A 27,934-nucleotide genomic window follows, 5' to 3' on the forward strand; every position below is an offset into this window, starting at 1 on the left:
GAAATCCATGCTTATATGAGAAAGTGGATCTGGAAATTGCCTTGGTATAATTCCCTTCCCATGTGATTTCCACTCACCTTCATTTTTAACGGAATTCTGCTAATGTAGTGATCTATGTGAGAAAGACCTGTTGCCCACATTGCTCTCCTAAAAGAGGATTCAATTCATTTCTAAGGCAATAATTAAAAACCTTACTTAAGGCAAATGGGGCATTAAAATAGGAAAGGGGAGTTGTCTTGTTTGTAGCATATGGCTTGGCTTATTCCAAATAACGTTGGGTGTCACAGAATCTCTCCAGCCACATCAATGATTTGGTCCAGAATGTGTAGGTCAATTGGCATCAGTTAAAGTATGTAGGTCATTCCAGCACCAATAGTTTCATTTTCCAGATCATTCCTTCCATGTTGTCCAGTTTCATTCAGGCTCATAATTATGTGATTGTTTCCCTTCATCTCTCTATTCAAATCCCAAGGTTTTACGTTACTAATATAATCCATATGAGAGTGTCTAAGCTGGTATTTCTTATCTCAGTGAAAACTTTTTGTTACTTTAGTATTTTCCTTGAATAGTTTTAGCTTCCTTGATAAAATAGAGAGGGAGTCTAAGAAGTATATTAATTTTCTTGTCACTTGTTTTCCCCCAAAGAAGAAGTTGTACAATCACAGTCTGACACAAACACCTCTTAGATTTCATTTGTTTGTTATTTTTCCAAACAAAGTAGCCCACCCATCCCACTGTCCCCCAAAATACATACTTAAGCAACAGAAAAGCAATACATCACAATAAGCATCACTTAGTTGCACACAAATAATAAATTAAGACAGTTGGAAATCCCACACAGAATTAGGCAAGAATATCAATGTGATGACTAGAATATGGAATTGTAATAATGATTTTCAATACTTCTGCAAACATATGCTGTCTAGAGCTGTAAATTGTAGGATGGGAAAATATAAGTTGTTTCTGGTTTAATCTGATTTTAAAAACTTATGATAATTTAGAGTCACATGGCTAGTCACATGGCTCATAGTTCAGTTATTGGTACTTTCAGTTAAAAGGATTAGCATTAGATTGGACCTCTGGAGGAGAAACACAGCCACTTAGCATAGCATTGACAGTAATCAACATAAACCAATGAGCTGGCTCGGTATAAACCAACCAGACTCCTTTACCTCCCCCCAATTGGGGCAACGATCAGTTACATTCACAAACCTGGCTTAGCAACCCATGCATATACAAATTTTTGAGGGAGGGCATATATAAATCCTGTGCACATCCCAAGCCCTCCTCTGACACTAAAAACTTACAAGCATGGATGATAACAAGAAACATACTTCAGCCTCATTTCCTCTGCTGTGACATCCCCTTATTTATCTGGATGATCTGAAATGGAAATGTAGCACATGTAGCTGAACTTAATTATAAAGCTTTCACTAGCAGAAATTTTGATAAAGTTCCTGATCATGCAGTTCAGCTGAATACCTAACACATCCATTTCAGATCTTTCAGATACACGTACTGGAGACCGATGGTGATGGTGGGGGGGCACAGTATATTTTCCCAGCATACTCTGTGTTCACATATCCTAACACTTATATATCACTCCTGGTCTTGTGTTGGAGGACTGTTACAATTTCCCTCTCCATTCTCTCTACAAGTTTGGCTCAAAAAAAAACAGTGGATGGGTGCAAAGAAATCACTTCCAGAGAGGGGAATATTTGTGCCAGATGTACTTTTAAATAATTTTATTCTCTCCAGAATTTTTTTAAACTACAGTGTCTTTTAGGCCTATGTTATAGGCAATTATGTTGAGGTTCATCAGGTTATCAACCAAGGTAACTGGTTCCCAAAACACAGCTATTGGAGCTGTGCAAATACACTATCCAGAGATTTAATTTGGAAATGGTTCTATAAATTTAACTTTGAAATTGAATGCCACGGTTGACTCAAATTCATTTTTCAGATTGGTTTAAAAGTTTGAATCCAATCAATTTGACCTTTTAGAAGTAAGAAGTTTGAATCAGCACAAGCTTGAATAGCAAATTCCTGATGCTACTATTTGCGTCAGTAGAGAACTCTGTTACCAATGGGGACCTCCTTCCTAATATAAACAACTGCCAATGGCCCTCTTCAAATCAGGAGAATGGCATCAGCAATGGATTAATCTCTTTCTCCTGCCTATTTTTTTAAGCAACCACAAATTTAGCAATGGTATGGATTGCTGTAAATCTGTTTTGTGCACAAATCCCTTTCACAAGAGAAACTGTGTGTCTGTTTGGAAGTGGTACAGAGAAAGCATAGAAAGTCCTAATAGTTTTTTGAGATGAAAAGAATTATGTGTCTATCCTTCTCTGGCTCCCATGTGCTATTTTATCATCTGTCAGAACTATCCTTTCCCCAATTAATTTAGGTTGCAGGAAAAAATAGTAGTAATGACCCAGCTTCACTTGTCCTTTGAAAGAACTGCCCTCTGTGGGAAAATTAACTGCCAGAAAATAAGATTTGAGTATACAAAATTCCTTGCTTCTTTCTCCAGTACTCAATCCAGACTCTTTGTAGATCCTAGGCATGGAGTAAAAATGTACTAATCAGCTATAACCAAGAGCAAGCAAAACTTTGAAGTAGTAATTTGGGAGGATCTCCAGATAAAGAGAGACTTCCTCTGAAATACCAAGTTATGTTGCCTGTCAATATAGCATAGGATACCAAAATTACTGGATCAATGATTTGTAATTAATCATTGGAATTCAAATCTTAAGGACTATCAAAAGATAGAAAAGGTATATTCCATGTTGGTCAAGGCAGCACAACAGACTTATCATGGAGGATGAGATTTCAGTTCTGCACTAGTAAAAACCTCTTGTCCTTAAGAGAAGCTTGATAATGGAACCAAGCATCTGGAAGGTAAGTGATTCTGCTTCACTGGAGATCTCCAGATAGAGGGGAAAATAATCTGCAGGAGTTACTTTGGCTCTTAATTTCTTACATCACAGGGAATTCAATTAGTTTAAGCCTTCCTTCAAATTCTTGGATTTCAAGCCCATTTTATTTCTGTCCATCTATTAATTTTTCAACAAGGGTAGACAAATTGCTTCTCCCAAATATTTTAGCACTTCCTATCAGCAAAGGATGGTGGGAATTGTAATAAAAAAGAGGACACCAGTTGTCTTCCCATACCAGTTCACACAAAGAACTGGTATGAGAAATGATACTATAAGAAAAGATCAGGCTCCAAATGTATTTCAGACCCCTAGATAGTCAGGATGTGTGCCATTGCAGTGGCTGCTTCTGCCAGCTTTCTGCTTCTCTTTAAATCTTTTCTTGTTCAAACAACTTATAGCATGTATCTTATGGGAAAAGCAAAACTATGGAGCTTCACTAGAAGGAAGAAAAGCACTCTAAAGGGAGTTGCAATTCAAATATTCCCTTAAGAAACACTGGGACGTATTCTGTGAAAAGAAGATGGCCATTTCCATGATTGGACTTAATGTTTGATCATATTTAACTAACAGGCACTTGATTAAAACTTTCAAAGGGCTAAATAATAGTATTCCACTTCTACTAGTTAGGGAAGACATGTTGCACTATGACATGTTGCTTTTACATTGAGTTTTGGCTACTAGTATGCACAAAATCAACCAGCAGAAATCAATGGGAGCAGTTGTTCCACGTGTGACATCAGCTGGCACACCATTATGTCATTGCAAGCATTGGCTATGTTAGATGTTGCCACAAGAGTTCCTGTTTACTGTGCTCTCCCTTCTGCCATTCTCCATTAGTGAAGAATAGGTGTTAAACAAAGTGGATAAAAAGTTCCAGTCAGATATTCCTAAAATTGGCCTTGAAATATTCAGCATATACTTTAAAAAGAGAGAGATCTCTTTATGCTGAAGTAAGTAAAGTCCAAGAAATTATTTTATATTGAACCAGACCTCATAAAATTAATCTGTTTAAGTCTTGCAACTTTTCCATGGCCAAGGACCTTGGTTTTTACAGCTGCAGTGGATTGTGCAGTAACATAATAGCATCACCAGAGAAGAAAGATTTTCTGTTGGTGGGAGGGGCTGGGAAGAATAAAATCTGATAAGTGCATTAAATCCATCAGAAATTAATACACCTATTTTCATGTATTCTCATTGAGAATTGGCACCATCATTATTTGGTAGTTTCCACCAAATGTTGATTGTATAATCTTGACAGGCTCAGCAAATTGCAAAAAGTGAACTTGGGAGTCACATGCAACCCATAGGGTGCCCACCCCAACTCAACTACAGCCTGCTCTGTGACTCATGTAGCAGTTCAAAGGTCCAGAGAAAAAGCCTTCCTGAACTTTAAAGGTTAAAATGTGTGTTCTTTCAGGCCTTGGACATCATAAATGAGAAATGTAGATGTGCCTGAGTAAAAGGTAATTTGATTTAATAACGTCTTGTTTATTGGATCACTATTATTTTAGGTGGCTTTCCCATTGCCATTCTAGAAACAAAATGGCATACAAGATTGTCAAATAAAAGGAATATAGATATATATAAGAAAGCCCTTGATGAAAGATTTTTCCCCAATGATGTGGTTTGCTATTTTGTTAAAAATATATAAATAGAAAGTCTTCTGGACAGGTGGCAGAGGGGTGTCTGCAAAGATCCTGCTTTTGATGCTGTTCAGTCAGGTAGCATCACGAAACTAACCAAACAGCCAACCCCAGTTGGATGGCACATACGTGGCGCAAATCCCCATTGCGTTTCAAATTCTCTCAGAATTTAAGCGTCCTTGAGCTTCCATCCGGAATTTGCCATACATCGGGAGTTCCCTGGGCGCTACGCCAACCTAGAAAAAAAATGGGGACAGAGGAGGGAAAAAAGAAAGGTGTAATATGGACTGAAAGGCAAAGCATTTGTGTTTACAATTAAGAGGATGCAGCACACTAGGCAATACTTTACTTGATCACTTTGCACCTCCCAAGTTAACAATCTCCTATATTACCTAAGCTGAAAAATACAGTGCCCCAATCCAGCATATGTACCTAGTCATTCACAACAAAAGATCACAGATCGATATGGCCATTGGTCAATTTTGTAGAGACACATTCAACTACTTTTATGGGCCAGAGCACATTTTGTGGTTTATGCATGTGGATTCACCACAAAGAAGCCTGCATTCATGGAGCAGTGGTGGCACAGTGGTTACTATACAGAAGTCCAGGCCAACTCCCCTAACTTTTGCCAGTTCAATCTCAACCAATTCAAGGTTGACTCAGCCTTCCACCCTTCCAAGGAGTGTAAAATGAGGACCCAGATTGTTGGGGGCAATAGGTGCCATAGGTTTATAGCTCTTAGAAAGTACTATAAAGAACTCTGAATCAGTATAGAAGTCTAAGTGTTATTGCTATTCATACCTGAATCTCCTTTGCTGGATCAGAGCCTTTAAGTCTACCCTAACACATAGCATAATCTCATGACAACACAAATTGTCATCATACCAGTCCTTTTTCCTTGAGAAATGCTGACATCCAAGCCCATTAGCAGCTCCCATGATGTAAGACATGGGCTTACATGTTTGTGCCCTTCAAACTTTGCTGACTTTAGTAGAAGCTGTGAATGTAGAATCCAGAATTGGAGAATTCCGTCCATTATTATGGTTCTTGTAAATGATGAAGCTTTTACTGTTCCCCCACCCACTAAATTGGTCTAATCCAACGACACTGTTGTAATCTGATACTTTGTCCATAAAGATCATCCAACTGATTGTGCCGAGATGGATACTTGGTTATGTATTAGATGTGTTGGAAGCATGGAATGTTTTCCACTCATAATGCTGGAATATACAAGGAACTGCACCAGAAAGACATAGCTGATCATGTGTGCTGCTTCCCTTATTAAACAACATAGCAGTTCCTTAATTAAAGAGCAATCTTAAGATACATTCTCATATCTTAAAGTCAATCACAACAATGTGTTAGTGTCTATTACACAGGATATGATTCTGATCAAATACATGAAAAACTGGTAGTTCTGATAAAGACAAACCATTTCTTTATGATTTTAAGGGGCTCTTCAACATCATTTTTAGCATGAAATTTCAGTGATCTACTTTTGAGGGTTGATAATTTCTGCACAGAAAAAAATACTTCAGTAGTAATGTTATGCAAACATTGATATGCATTTTGTATATAGGATCATACAAGTATGACTACTATTCTGCAGCCTGAAGTGATATAGCTCAACTGAAATATATCTGTGGGAATCAGGATTATAGCATAAAATCATTTTCATTTGAAAATTGCAGTAGGATTGTGACAAATTTTCTGAGAAATGGCTTGCCTTTCTGAGATTCAATGCCTTTCAAATGTTCACAAGTGACGTTATTATATGTTCCGCCCACTTGAACTACATTGTTCATTATTTAGTGGAGGTTTTTGCACCAGAAATACATATCAAAAAGTTTCTTAAGCCTGCCAGTCAAGCTAGTATAGAATGTTGGCACAACTTCAGAATGCATTATGGCTACCATTAGAATTTGCTTTCAGGAATCTAGCAAATATTAAGTAGCCTCAATAGTTAATGTTTTTATAATGCCATTAATTTATCACACTTCTAGAAAATGTCACATTTCACATGGCTGGTTGTTGTTGTTTTTTTGCTTTCCGGCCACAATACATTGTCTTACAAAAACCTTTATTATTCTACTCTGCTTGGTTCCTGTGGATCAGCTTCCTTATCTTTTCTGGTTACTTAAACAATACTATGAGATCTTGAAAATGTGGACTTAATTTCCACGCATCCTATACATGGGAAGCAAAGTCACAGTACAGAAATTCCATGCCAGATATGAATTGTTCTTCAAGTCTTTAAAACTGGACTTCTAGATATTGCTGAACAATTTTAGCTAACACAGCTAATGATTAAGGAAGCTGAGATTTGCAGAAAAACATTGAAGGCTCACAGCTGTTTCAGTCTGTTTGGGTGGCACTGTGCTGTTGTCTTCCATTGTCTTATTGTCCCCAATAGACCTAACCCTCTACATCATGAAAGTAATTCACAACTGACATAGTAACCGTATTTTCAGATTGTGATGTACATAAAAAGTGTGACTGAAAATTTAAAATCTTCATTTTAATCACATTCAGTGTTTGAGCAATGTTGTTATTATTCAGGTGTGCACTGTGCAGATATTAGTATCCTATCTAACAAGGGCTCACAACCCAACTAATAGTAATAAATGACTTGAAGAAACAAATTCTGTGATTTTACTTTGTAGTGAAGGTTCTACTTCTTGTTCTTAAAAGTTCTATCATGTAGTCAAACTGAAATGACCACAACGCTGGTTGACTTCATTCAACCATTAAGAATGGTAAAGGCTACTTCAAATTACATTTAACTCCTAGTTAACTATGAAGATGTTCATACAGTTGTCCTTCCAATAGTAGGAAAGTTATTTACTATTCCTTTCTGGAATACTTTTATTTCCCAGAACAGCCTACAGTGATTTCCCAGTGATTTCTCATTTAAAGTACTAACTAGAGTTGCCCCTACTTAGCTTTCACTGAATCAGCCAAGGGCTCTAGGTGTTGTCATCTGCTGTACTTACATATTCCACATGAAAACAGCAGGTTCTTTAATCTTAGGTACATTGTGAATTTGCCCGGTTGTCCTTAAATTGCTGTATGGCCCTGGGCTTTCTATTTCCCTGTGCAAACTAAAACACAAGAATGGGAGTCACTTTGTTAAGGTTAAGTATGAGAAATCTGAAAGGCCCTTGGAATTCTGGTTTAATGAAGTCTTTGTAAGAAAACCTTTGGGAAGATTTATTTTGTTAAACAACATAGAAAACAATGGTGAAGGAAGAGGAAAGTGCCTTGTTCCATGCAGCCAAGTTAGCGTGAGATGGATGAGACGAGAACCTAAATGAATTAACTCTTGTGGAAGGTCTGAATCCTGAACTTAATGGTTTTACTCTGCCTTCATCAATGATACAAAAAGAGATATCATTGACATGTTATCGTAATTGACGTGGCTTGGGAAATTATAAGAGTAAAACTATAGAGCAAATGTGGATGTTATTAAGCTTTCATGATATTTAAGATCTGTCTATATTCTCGGATGGTCCAAGCCAATTCTCCTATTTGAAGAAAATATGGTTGATTAATTATTTCAAAGCATCATCTTTACAGATAGTTTTAAAATATATGCTATACATACATACATCAATTAGCCTCAGAAATGAAGACAAGACATACAGTTTGACAGTTTTCTGTATCACATTCTGTACATATGCAATGTGCAAAGTAATGGAAACTGAAATAATGGCTGTTTCACAGCAGATGACCAATGAAAATCTTTACATTCATAAAAGCCAGTACAAATGATATCGTTGAAATCTTTAATACTAGTACTAAAAATAGTAATTGAACTGATCAGTACTGAAGTCTTCAAACAGCATTGCCATTTTGATTTCAGTAATCTGCTAGCACTCAGATTATTTTCTTTTTGAGGTGAAGCTAAATACATGGTTCTGTGGTAAAGTCTGAGACAGATATTCCATACTGAAACCTGACCAACACTTCTCCCTCGTAAAGTAAGGAAATTATGCAGAATTAATCTCTGTATTAAATTCTGCAGGGAAACTGTACTAACATACCTTATACATGTAGTAAAGGAAAACAGGATGTTACTCTTGCATTAACCTTGTGCTGCAGTAAAGGCCTATTTTTCCATGTCAGGATTACACACAATATTACCTACCTATTTTGTAAAGCCCAGATTAAGAGACAGTCAGTCACATATATTCCCTATGGCTTTCATACAATTTACTAAGTGTCTAATCCACCAAACATAAGTAAATTACAGTGCTATTAATCTCCAGCCTCTTTTCTTCAGGCTCTCAGTGTGCTACAAATAAATAAATAATACAGGGGAAAAATATAAGCAAGGGATCTAGAAACTTTTGTAAGCCTTTGCAAGGCTAAAACAGCAAGCAGGTCACCATATCCAGGTCTTCATTTAATGGTCCAATCCACTGGTTCTCCAGTCTTCTGTAAGTTTCTGGTCTTGTCAGTTTCAAATTCATCAGGCTCACCTTAACACCATCATGACAGTTAAGCTAGCAGAAGTCTTAACTCCATAAAATAAATCATATGCAATTACTCCCAATTTTTAATCCTCCCTTATTTCTCCATCATTTTCTCCTTTGTTGCTAACTCCCAAGTTTCTAAAGGTCTGTCTGGTCTGCAGGATTAAAAGCAATTTGTACTGGAACCAAAAGGATACAAAAACATTTTCCCATCATTTTTGGAGTAAAGATTTTGAAGAATCTTCAGTGAATGGTGTGGAAGATCTATAGGTTCTAACAAATGCATGATGTAACTCACAATGCAGGAATAAGCACCATAGGGCACTGCAGGAACATGAGTTGATGAGTCAATATCACATATAGATCCTACAAAGAACTTTTATGGACAACACCTGAAAGAATAATAAAGACATTCCGCCCCCAAATTCTGCAAAAGATGTCTCAATCAAAATAGAGACTAACGTAAGACCTAGTGTTTTCTATACCCGTGTTTGGATCAAATCTGTATTATTTGTTTGGATCACAGAACTGGGTTAATTCTGCATTAACATATGGAAATACAAACTTGATAAATCTTAAAATTCTGCTGTATGTAGACATGAAAAATAAAGTGTGAAAATGTCAAGAAGGTGAAGATAATTATGCATCATCCTAAAAGTCAGGGCAAAATGAAACTACTGAAAGTTGTGCTAATGGAGGGGGGGAAATTCAATAGACTTGATCTAACATAGTGGCAAGATAACTGGAAAGAAATATTAGCCTAGAGATTTGAGGTGGGTATAAGGTTAGAAAATTTGTATAACTTTCAAAGTTAGAAAAATTAGGAAGAACAGAGGTTGATTGGCTTGAATTGAGAAAAGTAAGAAAAAAGAAGATAATTATTTTTTGGCCACCTAAAAGTGGTTTTAGGAATTCAAATGTAAAGTGCTAATTAGAAAAAAACAAAATTGATATAGGGGAAGGGAAATCAAAATACAAGAAACTGGATAGGTAAGAAAGTCAGAAAGACTAATCAGCCAGACGCCCAATAAACCAGCAACAGGAAGAGGATACCTTGAACCGGATTAATGCCCAGACAAGGGGAGAGTATAGATTACATTTCTGAAAACCTGTAGGGCTTGAAGATGAATTGATGGAGAATCATTACTATTATCAGTGACTAAACAATACCCTGTTTTGGCAATTGGCTTCCCTATGTAAACATTGTGTTACTTAGTACAATATACTATGTTAATCAAGACTGTCATCTTATGTCTACTTTGACATCAACCTGTATCAATGTTTAGTGGTTGGGGAGATACACAACGTATGAGGATATTGTTCTGATTCACTTGCCGAGTTACTTTTAATTCAGATAATTTGCCCAGGAACTAGGGATGTCAATAGTTGCTGGTAAGCATTACATTAATCACTTTCCACTTGAAGACCTTGAAAAAGAATTAAAATATAATATTAAGCAACAGTAAATGAGACCATTTTATTTTTTTAAATGTTAATACAGCTTTGAACATGTTTTAATTAATGTAAGAGTTGAAACTAAGTAATATATGATAAAGAAAACATATCAGAAAATTATGCTTGTTATTAATCCTCTAAGCAGTGCTCCTAGCTACATGACATATGATTTAGCAGCTCCAAAGTGTCTAAGGATGCTACAAGTATCTGTGAAGAATTTTGTGCCGAGCTAATGATGTTTGCTTGCCAGATCAGAAAAAGGAAAGTAGGAATAGGAAAATTCATGGCTTCAGTTTAGTACCACCTTCCTAGAAAAATTAATTTTTGGATCCTGCATGTCAAAGCAGTCAGCAATCCAATACAGAAAGGACTGCTCTGGTAACTCTTGTTGACATCATCAAAAAGTGTCCTTCATTTCTATAAGAAAATGCTCAAATTTTGAATCAATAACAGCTCAATTTTATTTACCTCTCTGACACACTCTAATCAACCTTTAGCTACCATGCTATAAAGGTGAGGGGGAAAAAACAAGATAGCATGAAATTAGAAAAGCTTAGCATTCCACTCTAAAATGGCAATAGCGGTATACTGAAATTGAGAATAGAAAGATTGATTAAATTTAGAAAATGGGGGAAGTGAAGGGAACACTAGAGAAAAATTGAAATATGCCGAATAGGACCTTTAGGCTGCCACCCTTGGCCATGCCTGCTTCGCCTCCAGCCACCCATTTCAGCCCATTCACAGCCAGTTTTTAACCTCCACTGGCCCTCCCCCAGCAATTCTCCCTGGCCAATGGGCCTCTGACCCTTCAGCTGAGCCCATTTGCTGACACACTATTTGTCCCAAGAGTTTTGTTCCACAGGACAAAAAGTCACCAGCCAATCGGGTGGCAGGCGGTAACAATGGAGCTGGGAAGTGTGGCCAAGGGGGCTAGAAGGGAGACGCGATTGGTGACAGGTTATGGAAGAGAGCAAGCGAAGAAAGGCAGGCAAATGCTGCTTACATGCTGCTCTGGGGGGAGGGGAGCTGGCTTAATATTGAACTGACAGGTCAGTTATCCCCCACACTGTGCACACCATTTGACCCCACACACACCAGCAGCCCCCGATGCCCTGCCACTGTCCCTAGGCCCCCAGGAGTAGCGCACAAGCATTTGCCTGCTTCCTCCTCCCAGCACCAGCTGCATACAGGCATTTTCCTGCCTGCCCTTCTCCCAGCCCCCCAGAAGCAGCATGCATTTGCCTGTTTCCTGCTCCCAGTACCAGCACAAGCCGTGCACAGGCAGCATTTGCCTGCCTGACCCACCCTTGCTCTCTTCCGTAACCTGATATCAATCACATCCCACTTCCAGCCCCTTCGGTCACCCTTCCCAGCCTCATGGTTGCCATCTGCCACCTAATTGGCTGGTGGCCTTTTGTCCTGTGGAGCTAAACTCGGCCAAGCCAAAGGGCAAGAGGCCCATTGGCCAGGGAGAACTGCCAGGAGAGTACCAGCAGAGGAAGTAATCTGGCTGTGAATGGGCTGAGCCGGTAGTTGGAGGTGAAGGAGGCACAACCAAGGGTGGGAACCTGAAGGTCCTAGACCCAAAATTTGAAGAGAGAGATAAGTGAATGAGCAGCAGATAACTAAGATACTGGAAGACAAGTATGGTTTGCTCAAATATGGTTTACAAAATAAAAATAATATGCTGAGCCATCCATCGTGATTCATATTAGCATGCATGTACAGTATAATACTCACTGAACTAAAAATGGAATTGAAAACCTGCCTTAGAAAATTGGTAGTGGAACATGTTAAGGGAAGCAGCAGAGGTATTAACTAACAAGTCTTTCAGTACGATGTAACACAATATATCTGTAGTTCTTCTGTACTTCTGCTAGCAACAACCTTTCTCAGTTCTCACAACTTCTGAAGTCCTGCATAAAATTACTCCAGTACATATATGGATTTCTGAAACTAGTTTAATGTGATGGTTGGAATTGTAATAAGTAAAATCCTCGAGTGAAACTCATGTAGTTATCAGTTTTATGTAAACCTTTTCTAATTCAAACCTATTCTACTGTAAGATGCAAGATCACCCCATCCTGTGAGTCACCAGGATGTGAAAATAATAATTTTCATCAGCATCATTAATGCAGTCTCCTGCATTAATAAGAATAAAAATTTTATTCTCTTCCATGTCAAGGGAACATACTGTACCAAAAATGGAAGCATTAAGAACTCTCCTTTCCCAGCAAAGAACAGCAAACATTTATGCTTCAAGTATACCTCACAAATCCATAGGGTGTTAGATCCATGCTTATGTATTCAAAGCTAAAAGAGTTTGTGTATGGCTGGACATTTGATTGAAAATTTCAGCATGAACTGTTTTCTCTCTATAAAACTTAAGTCTCTCGGCAGATGTTTCTGTCTGGCAGGTGTGTATGTATGTATGTACTGAGTGTGTATGTGAGTGTATGCATGTATGGGTATGTATCTGTGTTACACACACAGATACATGAACCTTGTTTCAAAACTGTACCCTTGCATTCTATATTTCTCTCTTTGTATTAAAAGCAGCTGTTGGGTTCACTGAAGCAGCACAAATCAGAAAAAAATATAATAGTTGGCAAGCTATTTTATACTTCGGAATCCCAGAGTGGAGGAATCCCAGGTTTTGATCTTGTGCTGCTCATTGGTGTCCTTTGAACAGCTTGATAGCAGAGTGATACCTGCCAAAATACAACTGATTTGGGACATTAAGAGTTCTTAAAAGTCCTTTAAACATAGGTCATGGGCAGTTTTAAATTAACCCATGGAAAATCCCTAGTGTGAGCTTTAGGGAAATTACTTTAATAGTTATTTTAAAACCAACATCTCAAGGATTGAAACTAGTACCAAATTGCTAATGAACTGACACCAACTTAAGCTTTAAAATAAAATGTAAACAAAAAAAATACACAAGAGATTTGTGTAGGAAGAGCAAGAGACAGTATCGCAGAGGTATGTGTTTTTAATAAAGCAAATTGATGCTGCAACATGCAGTATTCGTAAAACTTATATATATATATAATTAGAACCAGAGTTCAGATATTTAAAGACAATATATATATATATATATATATATGTACACAATGTATTGATAAAACCTATCAACTGTACAGTCTATATAAAAAGAGCAACTCCTATCCCAGTCTGTTTTCCAACTGGAGAAAGTATCACAAAGCAATTTCCCAATATGTTGAGTCTGGAAGATGCAAACTTGGAGGGTTTACAATGCGCACCCCAGTATGTTTCAATGTACATTCTTGCACATCCTTAAATGTTTCTGTCTTTGCTATATTAGATTGCATAGCAGAGACCACATATTTCCAATTCATCTAACACATGGATCTTCAATTGATTTTAAAGTTGGGAAAAAGAAGGAGGAGTTATGGGAGGTCACCTTACAGGGTTGCATAACGTTTTATAACTTGGTATGTTAGTGATTGTATGCAACAGTGCAAAACAGAAAGGGGTATGGGATATGATAGACCCTCTCATAGACAAATATGAGCATCACCAACTTGCTCATCTTTTAGTCTTTAGCTATGCATGCTTAGGAAAAATCAGAAAGGAAAGAAGGAAAACATCTAGATGGAAAATAAAATAAAGTTCTCCTCATTTCTTTAAAAAAATTCATTGTAATATAAAACCAAAGAAGCATTTCCTCAGGGGCAAAATATTTTATTGTAGTATAAATAGGGAGCTTTCTGGGTCTTTAGGTTAGTAATATATTAGAATGCCCTGTGAAGAAAACCCACTGGGCTTCTCTTAAAAGTTGCTTCTCTCACTGAGGGAAATTTACAGTGTGTGTCAAATGAGGATACGCAAAGCTTATGGTATGTACTTTAAGCAATTTTTTTTTATTTTTTTCAGTTTAGGGACAAAATGGGTGAATGAACAGGGTAATGCAGACAACTACCCAATTAAAAAAAGACCCTCCCTCCCAAAACACAGACAGTGGTTTTCCCAATAGAACTTAACAAAGGAAAAAAATACAATAAAAAGCCAGGTTGCCAATGACCTTTGGTCATCTAAATAATAAAAAAACCCAAAAAAACAAAGATCAAATTTGACGCCACTGTTCTCAACAGAGCGTGTAAGCAATAATAAATAGTGACTTCCATAGTAAAAGATAAAATTTCAGGTTACGACAAACAGCTTTCATTACAGGAATAGAAAAGGCTGATAATAACAAAATATTTTGCATTGCCATATACAAAAAAGGTATCAACTCCAGCGGGGCACTCTCTCTCTCTTTCTTTAATATGCTTTGCATATGAAATTCTTTCCAATCTAAATATATAAAGCACCATTTTAATTTATTTTTCTTTTTGGCAATGGGGAAAAAAGCCTGCAAAACTTTATTTTTTCCTTTTATTCTATTTTTTTTAATTTTTTTCTTTTACTGCATATGAAGTTTAAGATGCTGGAATGTAAAAGGGTAAGAGAAGAAAAGGGACCAGAGCACACTACAGAACAAACCAACATCATCACCTTGCATTACTGCATACAATGTGGCAGCAAAAAACAAAGAAACCCCAAAAGAACTTTGATATGTACAACCATCAGAGATGCTCATTTAGTGCGACATTCAAACAGGTTTATGTTCCCCCTCCCCCAAAACAGCCATTATATGGCCTCTTATCTGTACAATGTCACACTTTCCTTGTCATTATTTTTTGAAACATACAAATATTTTGCACTATATTATCCTGCCAAATTAAAAAAATATACTGTGGCAGCCTATTTGTTTTTTGTTTGTGTGTATGTGTTTTTCCACTACCAAAAAAGGTAACTGATACCCCTTTTTAAAAAAAGAGAAACAAGCAACAGTTAAAAATACAAGCTTCATTATAAATACTATAGTGCCTACTCTAGGTGAACATTAAATTCAAATACCATTCTAAAAATTACAGAAAAAAGAGACCATAAATGTGTTTTTCTTCTTTTTCATTTGTTTGCTTTTCCTCTTCTTAGCATAGGAATCAACAGGAGTGTGCATTTTCCTATATTTAAGTATTATATATTGTTAAACCTTTTTCCAATGTATTTATTTTACAACCTGAAATGTTGTGTGTATATCCAAGGCTTTTTAACTATTGGTTTTCAATGAAGAACAGGTCTTGTACACCACCAAGACAATGAATTCTAAAATACATTTTCCCCTAAACATAATTAATTTTTTTAAAAAAATCATAACATTTATATTTTTAAAAGTTTTGTACAAAATAACCACTTCTTTGCACTGTAGGAGCAAGACCAATCTCTGGTTTTTTTTTTAACATAACTGCAGGACTTGTTCCCATTTACAGCGCCATAATGTTATGTCCCACTCATTAGTCAAGTAAAATGGCAAGCTGGCAGAATTATTTATATGTTTATCATGAGATCATGCTCATTTAAAAAAACATTAATCTTGCAATTTTTCCCTTTAAAGTATAGACCTGTAAACTGGGAAAATTGTACAGTGCATTTAAATTGTCCTATCTGAGCAGTCTTAAAAAAGTTTTTTATACTCAACCTGTGTACCTCTGATTAAAAGAAACAATACAGACACGACAGGCAGAGTCAAGTGCTATGTGAACTTCCAGCGGGGCAGATGCTAGCTTAATCATAAAAGCAATGAATCCTTTTTTCTTGTCAATACAACTAGCACATAGCATATGATTAAAAAAGAAACAAAATGAAGAACAACTTTTAGGGAGCACTACTACTCTTTCTCTCTCTCTCAGAATGTCACACATCAAGGCAAATCTTAATAGCTCATAGTTAATCATCATATCAATATTAGCTTATAACCTGTTCTTAATTTTAAATGGCAAACAGTGCTAATAAATCACTATATATATATTTTTACACTTCAGTAAAACATTATTGCCAGACTGTTTGTTTATATACCTTTCCTTATATAGAGGGAAATCATAGATTGATATATGATACACACGTTTGTGCATTATTAATTTGATTGTCAAGTTGACAACCAACTAGACCTGCGCTTAATAGTTTCTGTTTTTACTGTTAAGTTTTATTTTGTGCCAGGATCACTAAGATATTTTTTAAAAATCTTTATAACGTGAATTTTCTCCTCACGTATTTAATCATCTTCCAAGGCCTTCTACACAAGTCACATTCTTTTTATCAATAAAATATTTTTAAAATGGAAATGAGGGGGAAGAGAAGGGGAAGGGGAGGGACTGATACAGGTTAGTAATATTTTAACCTGAGAGAGAAGCATTCCCTATGATAATGGTGATTGCTTTAAACTCTCCTAGAGCAAAATAAACTTCAGTTGTACGATCACTCTTTTTTTTAAAAAAAGGTGGACTGAGGAGGGGATCAAATGATGATTAACTAGGATTGGTTGGGTTTCTTTGTTTTTGTTTTTAGGTAGCCACTGTTGTGAAAAATATAATACAGAGTTATCGGCTAGGTCCTAAAGGACTCATTTACATTGCCCAGTGCGAAAGTTGTCCTACAAGTTTAGAACAAGTAGTTGCCACCAACATGGCTTAAATATATTCAAGGCACTCAGATTTCCATTTTAAACCAAATGATAGTACAAATTTATCTTTTTGATCTCATTTCCTCATTTTTCAATTAAAGACTTATCTCCCCACCAAAAATTAACTGATATTGTCAATGTTTTAAAGACAGAAATCAAAGTAACAAGGAATGTTTTCCCCTATTCAGTGTTATCTGTCTATCTATAAAGGGTTAATTCAAACCACATTTTCATTTATCTGTTAAAACACAAACATGGATATGATATATTGCAGAATGTATGCAGCATGGTTGGTTGTTTAAAAATACTTGTTTTGCTTTTCTCTTTCTCTCTCTCTCTCTCTCTGTTTTCCTGGAACATCACTGGAAATAGCCATGGTGCTGTGCATGTGTGTGAGAGATCTTTTTTGTCTGTTTGCTCAGCAAAGAATTTGGGGACATTTTTGTTTAAAAACAGCCATAACATACCATACATGCTGTCTAATTTTTAAAAAATTAATAAACATACACAACATGTAAATTATTGCACAAGAGAAAGGCTCAAAGTTTGCGTAGTATTGCCCCAATACAGATCATGCATTCAAATGATGAAAACAGAAAAGAAAGGAAAAAGAAACAAAACAAAAAGGAAGATGAAAACAGGTGTGCTGGTGACAAGCACTTTCTGAATATCATTCTTAGCTTCCAATATTTTACTCACAAGGGACTAGAAAATCTCTACACAGGGGGCCAGGAATAAATTGGGGGAAGGAAGGAGAAGGGGTCAAGTTAATATACCTCTATTCAGTTTTTATGTCATTATTCAAGACTCGATCACTGTGCCATTTTTTCATGTGTTTTTCCAGGGTACTGTACACGCTAAAAGGCATCTTACAAATTTCACATTTGTAAACGTCCTTCCCCACCTGACCATGCGTTTTCATGTGCCTGGTGAGTTTGCTACTCTGGGCGCAGGCGTAGTTACACAGCTCACATTTATAAGGCCTTTCCCCAGTGTGGCTTCTCCTGTGGACAGTGAGGTTACTACAGTTCTTGAAGACTTTCCCACAGTACTCACAAGTGTCGCTGCGTCTGCCCTCTTTTGAACTAGGCCTTCCAGGGCCTGGACCACTAATATGCGGGGTGCTCCCTCCACTTCCTGTACCGCTGCGGCCTGATATCCCTCCATCCATCTCCCCGGGAGGCGTCGAGAAGCGTAAACTTCCATTTTCAGAGGAGTGTTCTGAGGAGGAAGCAAAAGGCGATTGTCGGGAGTCTCCAAAGTTGAGGAATGGATCTTTTAGCTGCCGAGAAGCAGCATACCCAGCTAGCCACTGGGAGTAAACATTTTCAGTGTTAGGCATAGCTGTCGTGGGAAGGTCAAACTCCTTCTCAAGTTTGATGCGTTTAGAAAAAGGACTTAGGGAGCTTGGGCTACCCAAGAGCAGCTTTTTGGACAAACCTCCGGAGGCAGATTCACCAGGGGAACACCCCCGACCATTAATAGCACCATCATCGATGCGATCAGATTCACCAGCTACTGAGTCTTCATCACATGTATCTCTATGCACCTCAGATTCAGATAAGAGCCCTCGTTTATGTTTCTCACCAAGAACCTGATGGAAAGCCTCACTGAAGTGCTGCATGGAACTCAGGACCATCCCTTGCATGACATCCGGGATAGAACGATTCTCCTCAATAGACCGGGAATTGTTTTCATGGTGCCGAGCTGCTTCTAGATTGATGCCAAACCCATAGTCTGGCCTTTCATTTTCAGTCAAATCTTCCTCCTCTTCTTCTTCCTCCTCTTCCTCCTCCTCCTCCTCTTCTTCCTCTTCTTCATCCCCATTTTCTGGAATAATATTGGAATCATTCTCATTTTTAAACTTAGCCACGACAGATTTGAGGGCACTGCTAGCACTGCCAACAAGGTCACTGGTTCCGGGCTCTGGGGAACTGGCTGTTGAGAGGCCATCATCTGACTTCACAGTCATTGGGGAGGATTTGTGCATGTGTGTTTTCATGTGGCGTTTTAGCTTGCTTGCTTGAGTGCATGCATGGTCACAAAGGTTGCACTTGTAGGGTTTTTCTCCAGTGTGGCTTCTACGATGGACAACTAAGTTGCTCTGAAATTTAAAGGTTTTCCCACAAAATTCACAGGACTTGGATTTGATAGGAGGCTGAGAAGGAGGAGGAGCAGACTGAAGAGGAGGAAGAGGAGGTGTTGCCAGAAATGGTGGCTTGCTGCCTGGTTGGAATGGTTGTAGTAACCTTTGCATAGGGCTGGGCCGGTTCGGTGACAATGGTGGACTAGAGGTGTTTCCAGCTAACTCCCTAAGCCGCCTGGAGAAATCCATTGCTGGAGGCTCCATGGCCATGGGGTTGAGTCGCAGCACCCTGTCGAAGGCACTGGGGTGATGGGTTGCAAGAGCCATTTCTTCAGCACCTAGGCGTTCTATGCGATGTGGATCCAAATGATGTCTTGGAGGGGGACTAAACAAAGGAGGTGTGGGAGGGAAACGCCCTTCTCCAAGACCTGATGCTTCTCTCGCGACTGACCCAGGTATTCTAAGAAGATTAAAAGGATTATTGTCTGCAATGTGAATCCCATGGAGTGGTGGCTGAGAAGGGCATTCTGCACCTAGTCCTGATGGGATACCAACCCGCGGTGTCAGAGGACTTCCATGTTCACTTTCTAAGTAGATTCTTAATCCATGAGTATTCTGTGCATGTTGCAAGAGAAACCAGGCGCTGTTGAATGGCTGTTTACATGTTGTACACGTGTAACTGCTGGGTTCATCTTTACCTGTAAAACAACACAATGGTAACATCAATCTTTTAATTATCAAATTATTTCTAATATCAAAACAGAAGTTATTTTTTGTTGAATGAAATGCTAAATTCATCTAGTGCTTAATTCTGGAATTTGTAGTGGCCATTACTTTACCTTCAAAGCTATTTACTGCCATAACTGGTTCCTCTCAATTAGACAAATCCTCTCATATGGATTTGTCTAATTTTGTTCTAAAGCCCCTGAAGACAATGGCCATTTACTGAGGCAACAAATCCCATCAATCATTCTTCTGACATTTATGAGAGAAAAAGTCACTGCTTGTTTTCTGTATATCCTGCATAATGAATAATTCTGGTTTCATGCATCTAACGATCAAAATAATTAGATACTCATCTCCTTAATACACTTCTTTGTCTACATTGTTAAAAAATATCAATTACTGAACCAAAGGTGTCTTTTTCAAGAGGCAACTGGATTTTCTGGTTTTTCTTTGAAGTCGTTTCACTTCTCATCCAAGAAGCTTCTTCAGCTCCCAGAAGCTTCTTGAATGAGAAGTGAAATATCTTCAAAGAAAAACCAGAAAGTTCAATTGCCTCTTGAAAAAGCACCTTTGGGACAATCATGACCCGGAGAATCTCCATAGACATCAATTATTGAGTACTCTATACAACCATCAACATCAATGATTAAGCTCTTTGTCCTAGACCAGCATAAACGGACTTATTGTGCATACAATCCTATATACCTGAGAATAAGTCTATTATACTGGAACTCACATGTTCGTGTAGCATTGGATAACGCTACTAGGGATTGTAGTCTAAGCACAAAAATAGCATTAATTCAGCTACATTTTCAGTTAACTTCAAAAATTTTAATGAGACTAATTCAGTATAAACTTTACACTATAAATTTGGTTGTGCATTGCTACAAATTTGGTTAGGAAGAAATATTTTGGATCATCTTATTAAAACAGTTGTGATTTCTTCCAGGATCACATGACTACCGAGGGACATTTCTACCATAATTGTGCAATCCTGCAAGCAAACATGGCTGCATTAATTGTGACTAAATGTGCTGCTCTTGCTTATTCTGAAGCAATTTTCTCCAGTCAAATCTAAAATATTGCACAGCCTTAACTACAAAGCTTACTTTAGAATAATTTACTATTATTTCAGTGAAAAGTTGTTTAAGTTTACAGATGCAGCCAACTGCACTTACGCTTACCTGAAACTATATCCAACTGTATTCAGTGGATCCTACTCTTGAGTAATTATGTCTACAAATAATTATTGCCTATAGTTGCTTTATAAGCATATTGACTTTAAAACAAATATTTTTGAAATAATATAGAACTAAATTCTGAGTACAGATTGTTAATGACATAGGACTAGAAATTAATTACTTATCAGTATTCTTTTGCAACATATGAACATTAAAAAATAAAAATCAATTCCATTAAAATATCCCCTTAAGAGTGATTAAACAGTCAAAATAAAGTGTTCAAAATGTATGATACAATAGAAGGGTTTTTTGTTGGGGAGGAGGGTGTTGAATTGACCTATAACATAAACATAACCTCTGATAAAAGGGAAAATTACATATACGCTATGAATTTTGAAATGACAAATTTAAGTAAAAATATATTTCAGGTAGTTCAATTCCCACATTTGATTGAAAAATCAGTTGTCTATCTAAATTTAGTGAGGTGAACAAAAGCAAATATTTGAGACTGTAAATGTGAATTTAATATTTTAAAATAGTTTCATATGTTTTTTAAACATGAGTTGTTTCAATAAACATTTATTCTTTTTAATTTCATTTTTAATCTATTGTTTTATAAAGGATGCCAAGTGCTGAACAGATCCCCTCTTTTATATTCAGAATAATCCTGTTAGATAGATTAGGTTGAATGAAGGTAGCTGATGTAATATCTTCCACTAATCCTTGTGACTGAGAAAAATTTGTACACTTCTATGCCTGGTCTAATATCTCCTACAAGCCTACTGGTTCTCAATCTAGAGCAGCTTAAACTATCAATTATCTTACAGATATGTGTGTGTGTGTGTGCGCACACACACACACACGCATATCCAGCATCAACAAGATGTGTATGTGGTGCTCCTGTGTTTATATGCAAGCGGCTAAAATAAAACGATAAAAGACTGCTGACTTGTAATCTATATCTATGTCTCTCTGTCTCTCTTGGGGCACAATGGCTAAGTGGTTAAAGAAGCTGAGTTTGTCAGCTGGAGAGCTGACTGCCAGGATTCGAGACCCAAGCTTTGTGCAACAGAGTGAGCTCCCATTATTTGTCCCAGCTTCTGCCCATTTAACAGTTCGAAAATCAAACCTGGCAGAAATAAGAACAACTTCATCCTTGATGAGTTGATTTAAACCTTGCATCTAGCTTGGCAGTTTAGTTTTCTTGAATTTTTGGGTAGTTTTCTAGGAATCTTTTTGATATACTCTAACTTTTCTGCCTTAAATTATTTTACCACTGTTTTCCTAGTATTCCTTATACTGTAGTGAACAGGCATCCTTAAATACACCAGTGCAGGATATGGAACCTATGGAACTTCATAAACTAATAATTCTTCTGGTAAGAAAGAGATTAACAGGAGTCCAAAATCTTTACAAAGATTGGGGGAGAGGTGTCAGAATATACAGTCCCATATTTCCAGCAAACTTATTTTGAAGTAAAAAAAATGAAATCTGCTTCTACTGGTTTCATTAATCTTGTCCAGTAGTGCTGAGGACACAGTCCGCAAACAAATATTATAAAACCTTGATATACAAACTCAAATGGCTAAGAACATGTGTCTTACTTTACACGTTCTCTGAAAAAAAGGATTGCTGTGTGAACATAATTGTCTCATAAACATAGAACTGATGGAGCAGAAAAGTGAAGCCTGAACAAGGCCAACTTCATCACTGTGTAAAATGAAGCAGATATTTGAAGGTGCAGATGGGCAGAGCCTACTTCCCACTTCCTGTTCTCTCAACTGGCTGCCCACAACAGTCCTTTCATTTCATCTAAGACAGAAGTGGGAAACTACGGCCCTTTTTTGACTTGTAGACTTCAAGTCCCAGAATTCCTGAATCAGCCATAATTGCTTCCCTATAGCAATAACCACCTCAACATAAAAAAGGGTCTCCCAATTCTGTAGTTATAAAAACGCATCTGATTATTAGGGCATAGTCCAAAATCTATTTTCCAGCAATTCTCTATAGTGTAAAGAATTTGCATTACAGGAAACACCTTGGCTGAAATCGTTGAAAATATGCTAGTCAGGAACAGAGAGTGTTGAGCAAGACATGCCAACAGTTAAAATCTGTATAAAGTTGCATTATATGACCCGATTGTGAAGTTGATGACTGGATTGTTTTAATAATGAATAAATTGCCAAAAGTTACCAGGTAATAGTCAGTGGTGGGTTGCAGGCGGTACGTCCCGGCATGGCCGTACTGGAGCCTGCCTGGAGCACTGGGTACCGTTCCGGTACGGTGCTCCAGAGGGCCCACCCACCCGCACAAGCTCCTTACCTCTCCTTTAAAGCCTTTGGCGCTTCCGCGCACAGCATGTACAGCTCCTGCGTGACACTCCGACAAGTAGCTTGAGCGTCACGGAGGCTTGCGGAAGTGTCACTGGCAGCTACAATATATGCAAGCACCATGCACGTGTGCGTGCACACTGTGCGTGTCCATGGGGGTGACGCCGGGCCCGTTCCAACCGTACCGATTGGAACGGGATCTGGAACCCACCACTGGTAATAGTGTATGTTCGTGTGAGGAAACAAGAATATGTATTTTGTTGAATGCCCCTACAAGTGCATATTGTATTAGTCTTTGAAGAACAAACTAGATTTACAATGGTATTCTACTGCAATATGTATTTCTGTAATGACTTCTAATTTACTTTATATCCCCCCCCCGGCTCCCCCAAACCTTCTTTAAGTGTCAATTTCTGACAATTTAAATTAGGTGATTTAAAAAATGAGAAAGAATCAGGCACTGCTGGCAGGTGTTTAGCATTTTGGTTGCTTAAAAAAGGTTTTGAACAATATTTAACATTTCATTATTTTGCCAGTGCCAGCATTTTAATGAACCATGTGTGGCACAGGGGCATTGGAGACCCTGGCAAATAAAAGGATACATCTTCTGAAAAGAGAGAAACATGAGTATGATTCTCATAAGCTTGTTGGTAAGATTTGGGCAAGGCTCTAGACGAAAGACCAATCTTAAAGTTAGGGAACATAATGTAAAGGCAATGGGCAATGCAACTAATTTTATTTTTTTTCTGAAAACTAAAAAAACCTCTTACAGCAAGCGATGCCATCAGCCTCCAGTCTACTAACAATACAATACTCTCCTGCTTAGCTGGTTTATGTATTAGGTCAGTGGAAATAGCACTGTGTCTTATAATGAGAATACAACACAGTTTTTGTAATTGCATTTTAGCATTCCCATCAACTAGATATTCTGGATCAGAAGGGCAGCTGGTATAATCATAATGTCAATGAGAAAGGCTGTTACAGCAGAGAGTAAAGATTACATGGGGGGAAAAAGCAGCTTTGAAACTGGTAATTATTACCAGTCCACTAATAGCAAATGATGCATTACAATTTTACCGTATAATCTGTATTTCATTCAGCTTCTTGTTAGGGCAGTAGATTGTATTACACTGTTCACAATGCCAAAATTTCTAACCTACAGTCATCAATAAAAATGTTATGTTCCATAATTCAGCAAATGGCTTTCTCAACAACATATTCAGCTGTTCTAAAAGCTAAAGTCAATTTTATATTGCATTTTTAAAAAGTGTCACTTATTTACTTGTCTAAACATAAAATATATTTCTTTATTTGCTCAGATAAAAAATAAATTTTCATTTTTTTGGCCATTTCTGCTTGGCAAGGGAGGGTTTTTTTTGGCGGGGGGGGATTGGAGTAGAGGAAGAGAAAAAAATATGTAAGTTGGGACAGCAAGGCAGTTTAAATCCATGGGTGATTTACCACCTGCTTTGAAGAAACACAATTTCTAATTTGTCTATTAGTAGTTGATTAATTATGAAAGCTATTGACTGACCATTTTACCTCCTGGAGATATCTCTACCAGTCAGTGAAGGATTTCTAATGCATTAAAGATTAAAAGAAAAATCCAGCTAAGGCAAATGCAGCAAAGTTAGTAAGTTTGCACTAGGTTGAAGACAAAGTGCAGTTGCAACGTTTTGTTTGCATCTCTTTTAACTTTCCATGCATGTGGAAAATACAAAGGGACAAAATATTTGAAAGTTTATTCCTGTTCATCAAATAGTAACTCCACAATATTTTGGCACTTTCCTCCACCCCAGTGAGAGACAGACACAATAAATAAATACTAGAATTTCTCAGATTTGGGGAATTCTGGGAATTGAAATCCACACATCTTAAAGTTCCTGAGTTGAAGAAATATTGCATTACATAAGGAACACAACGAACTATGCCAAAGGGTAAAATATCAGAAAATAAGAAAGTCAGAATGAAGATATGGGTCGCGCCAATAAAAAGATTAAATTTAATACATTCCAAGTTCCATTAAATCAATTTAAATATAGAATACAATTACTGCCCAAGAAAATAATATTTTCTTTCTTTTACATTAACACTTGTACCTAGAGGGGCCCAGTGAATGGAATGCAAGACTTTTGGGGGATGGCATACATGCAGCCCTAAGGTCACAAGTAAGTATCTCTGCTCTAGGTTCATGGAAAGTTATAGAAAAGACTATAACACTTCTGACTAGCTCCTAATGAGATTCTTACAAACATCAGTTACACAAACATAACAAATTGCATATTATCAAAAAGCATTCCACAAAATTCTTGGTATGTACCGTATTTATAAAGTACGAGGAAAGTGGTCTAACATTATTTGCACTACTGAAAACCCAAGTAGCTGCTTAGATAAATGAACACAATCATGAATCCCATCAAGTTTGCAATCTCGCTAAGAATTAAGTCAGGTGACATATTCAATAGGACTCCCAAAAATTTAACATCTGAAGCTACTTCTGGTTGTGAATAAAAGGTCACTGGCTTGAGGACTTGTTGAAGGAGGTGTTACCTAGCAAAGGTGGCTGTTTCAGAAAATGTACCAAATTTTGGCCCATTTGGCTGACAGCCAGCCCCCTCTGGTCCCTGAGTCACTAAAGTCCAAGCTTGGTCAAGGTCCACTGGAAAATTTTAAATTATGACATAACTTACATAGAATCCTATTTAAGATTCTCATGGCTTCATGTTATTTGTATTCTAGCATCTGTCGTAGGTGAAAGACTGAGTCAAAAGCTGGGGACTACTGGTAACGGAGGTGTGTCTTCACAGCTCTGACAGACTCATTCCAATCAGCTAGGAGACGAGGACAACCCATTTCTGGATTCTCTCGTCAGCACACTGGAGGTACACATCCATTTCAATAAAAAAATAAGCTCCTAATCATTTCCTGGAGTAAAGGACTCTTCTATACTTTAGTACACAAATTTGAGGTATAATTTAAAGACAATAAATTTACTGCGGTTCTTATGAGAAAATGTATACATAGGAAAGTACCATTTGGACTTCCTTAGCAATACCTTAGAACAGCTGCTTCAAACTGGCTTGCTACCTCAGATATCGTAGACAAATTAAACAGAGGAGATATAATTAAAATGAAACTTCGTTTTAAAATGAAGTCCTCCTGGATTCACAGCTGAGTTTTGAGCATCACTTGTCGGCTGTGACCAGGGGGGCATTTGCCCAGGTTCGCCTGGTACGCCAGTTGCGGCCCTACCTGAACCGGGAGGCTCTCACAACAGTCACTCGAGCCCTTGTGACCTCTAGGCTGGAATACTGCAATGTGCTCTACATGGGGCTGCCCTTGAAGAGCATCCGACGACTTCAGCTAGTTCAGAACGCGGCCGCGCGAGTGATTATGGGCGCACCACGGTACGCCCATATAACACCAATCCTCCGTGAGCTGCGCTGGCTACCTGTTGATCGTCGGGTGCACTTCAAGGTCCTACTTACCACCTATAAAGCGCTCCATGGTAGTGGATCTGACTATTTGAGAGACCGCCTCCTGCCAATTAGCTCCCTGCGTCCCATCAGATCGCACAGAGTAGGCCTCCTCCGAATTCCATCCGCCAGTCAGTGCCGACTGGCGACTACGCGGAGGAGAGCCTTCTCAGTTGCAGCTCCGACATTATGGAACACCCTCCCCGTGGAGATCCGTACCCTCACCACAGTCCAGGCCTTCCGCACAGCCCTGAAGACCTGGCTATCCCGTCAGGCCTGGGGATAGGATTACTCTCACCCCGCCCGAATGTTGAATGAATGTTGTGTTTTTATGGATAATTTTCTTTTATTCACGATTTTTTTTCCTTTAAGTCTTGTCTTGCACCCCCTTCCCCTCATTATTGTAAGCCGCCCTGAGTCCCTCCAGGGAAAAGGGCGGCATATAAATTCTTAATAAAATCTAAAAATCTAAATCTAAACTCTTAAATATACTTCAAGTATATTCAGCTTATAATTGTGTTCTCCTTTGGAAGGAAAATATATGTGGTATAAATCATATTCATATTTGCATAGGCAAATTCCTTGGATTCCTTGGTGAAAACCTATATGAATTTGATTCCCAACATGCTAAACAATATAAGCACTCATGTTTCCATTCCATCCACAGAGCAGTGTCTCTTTTTCAGATTTTTGTGGCATAGTTGTATACTCAGACCAAGTGACAGACAGTGTATTGTCGTTCAACAGAGGCTGTATATATGTGCAATACATGCACACATATACCCATGATGAACTAAGGAAGGATAGTATGCATATGCATTTCCATGTTCCTTCTTTTTCCTTATTACCATTACCTGTAGTCAACCATCAAGAAGACCTACAGAGGCTTACTGACAGAATATCTGGGGGGGATACCTGGTTGAAAAGCAACAACCACTTATATTCTCCATCCTTCTGCTCTTGAATTAAATATAACCTCAATGCAACCGTTTATTTTTTAACTAAAAGGCTTTTTGCATCGTTATCATGCTGATCATCAACAGGCCTCTGTATTTTTTCCAGTTCCATGTAGGTGCAGAAAAGCCCTGGAA

At 37.8% G+C, this 27,934-nt stretch overlaps 1 protein-coding gene across 1 annotated transcript; it reads right to left on the minus strand.

Annotated features, from left to right (window-relative positions):
- Window positions 1-747: 747 nt before the first annotated feature.
- On the minus strand, window positions 748-19,991 carry LOC116507759 (B-cell lymphoma/leukemia 11A). Its single transcript, XM_032216086.1, has 3 exons — window positions 19,970-19,991; window positions 18,101-19,828; window positions 748-4,821 (listed from the first exon to the last, which is right to left on the minus strand). Exons 1-3 carry the CDS (start codon window positions 19,989-19,991, stop codon window positions 4,748-4,750), a joined length of 1,824 nt encoding a protein of 607 aa, XP_032071977.1. The 3' UTR covers window positions 748-4,747.
- Between the last annotated feature and the right edge of the window lie 7,943 nt (window positions 19,992-27,934).

This window comes from Thamnophis elegans, chromosome 4 (genome assembly GCF_009769535.1).
Source record: "Thamnophis elegans isolate rThaEle1 chromosome 4, rThaEle1.pri, whole genome shotgun sequence".
NCBI lineage: Eukaryota > Metazoa > Chordata > Lepidosauria > Squamata > Colubridae > Thamnophis > Thamnophis elegans.

What these genes read in the sequence shown, in the direction of transcription:
- LOC116507759 (XM_032216086.1), bottom strand. Translation starts at nt 19,991, where the DNA reads ATGGCAGTAAATAGCTTTGAAG. An exon ending in GGCAGTAAATAGCTTTGAAG is followed by an intron (nt 19,829 to 19,969) that starts GTAAAGTAATGG and finishes GTTGTTTTACAG; the next exon opens with GTAAAGATGAACCCAGCAGT. An exon ending in GGGCAGACGCAGCGACACTT is followed by an intron (nt 4,822 to 18,100) that starts GTGAGTACTGTG and finishes TTTTTTTTCTAG; the next exon opens with GTTGGCGTAGCGCCCAGGGA.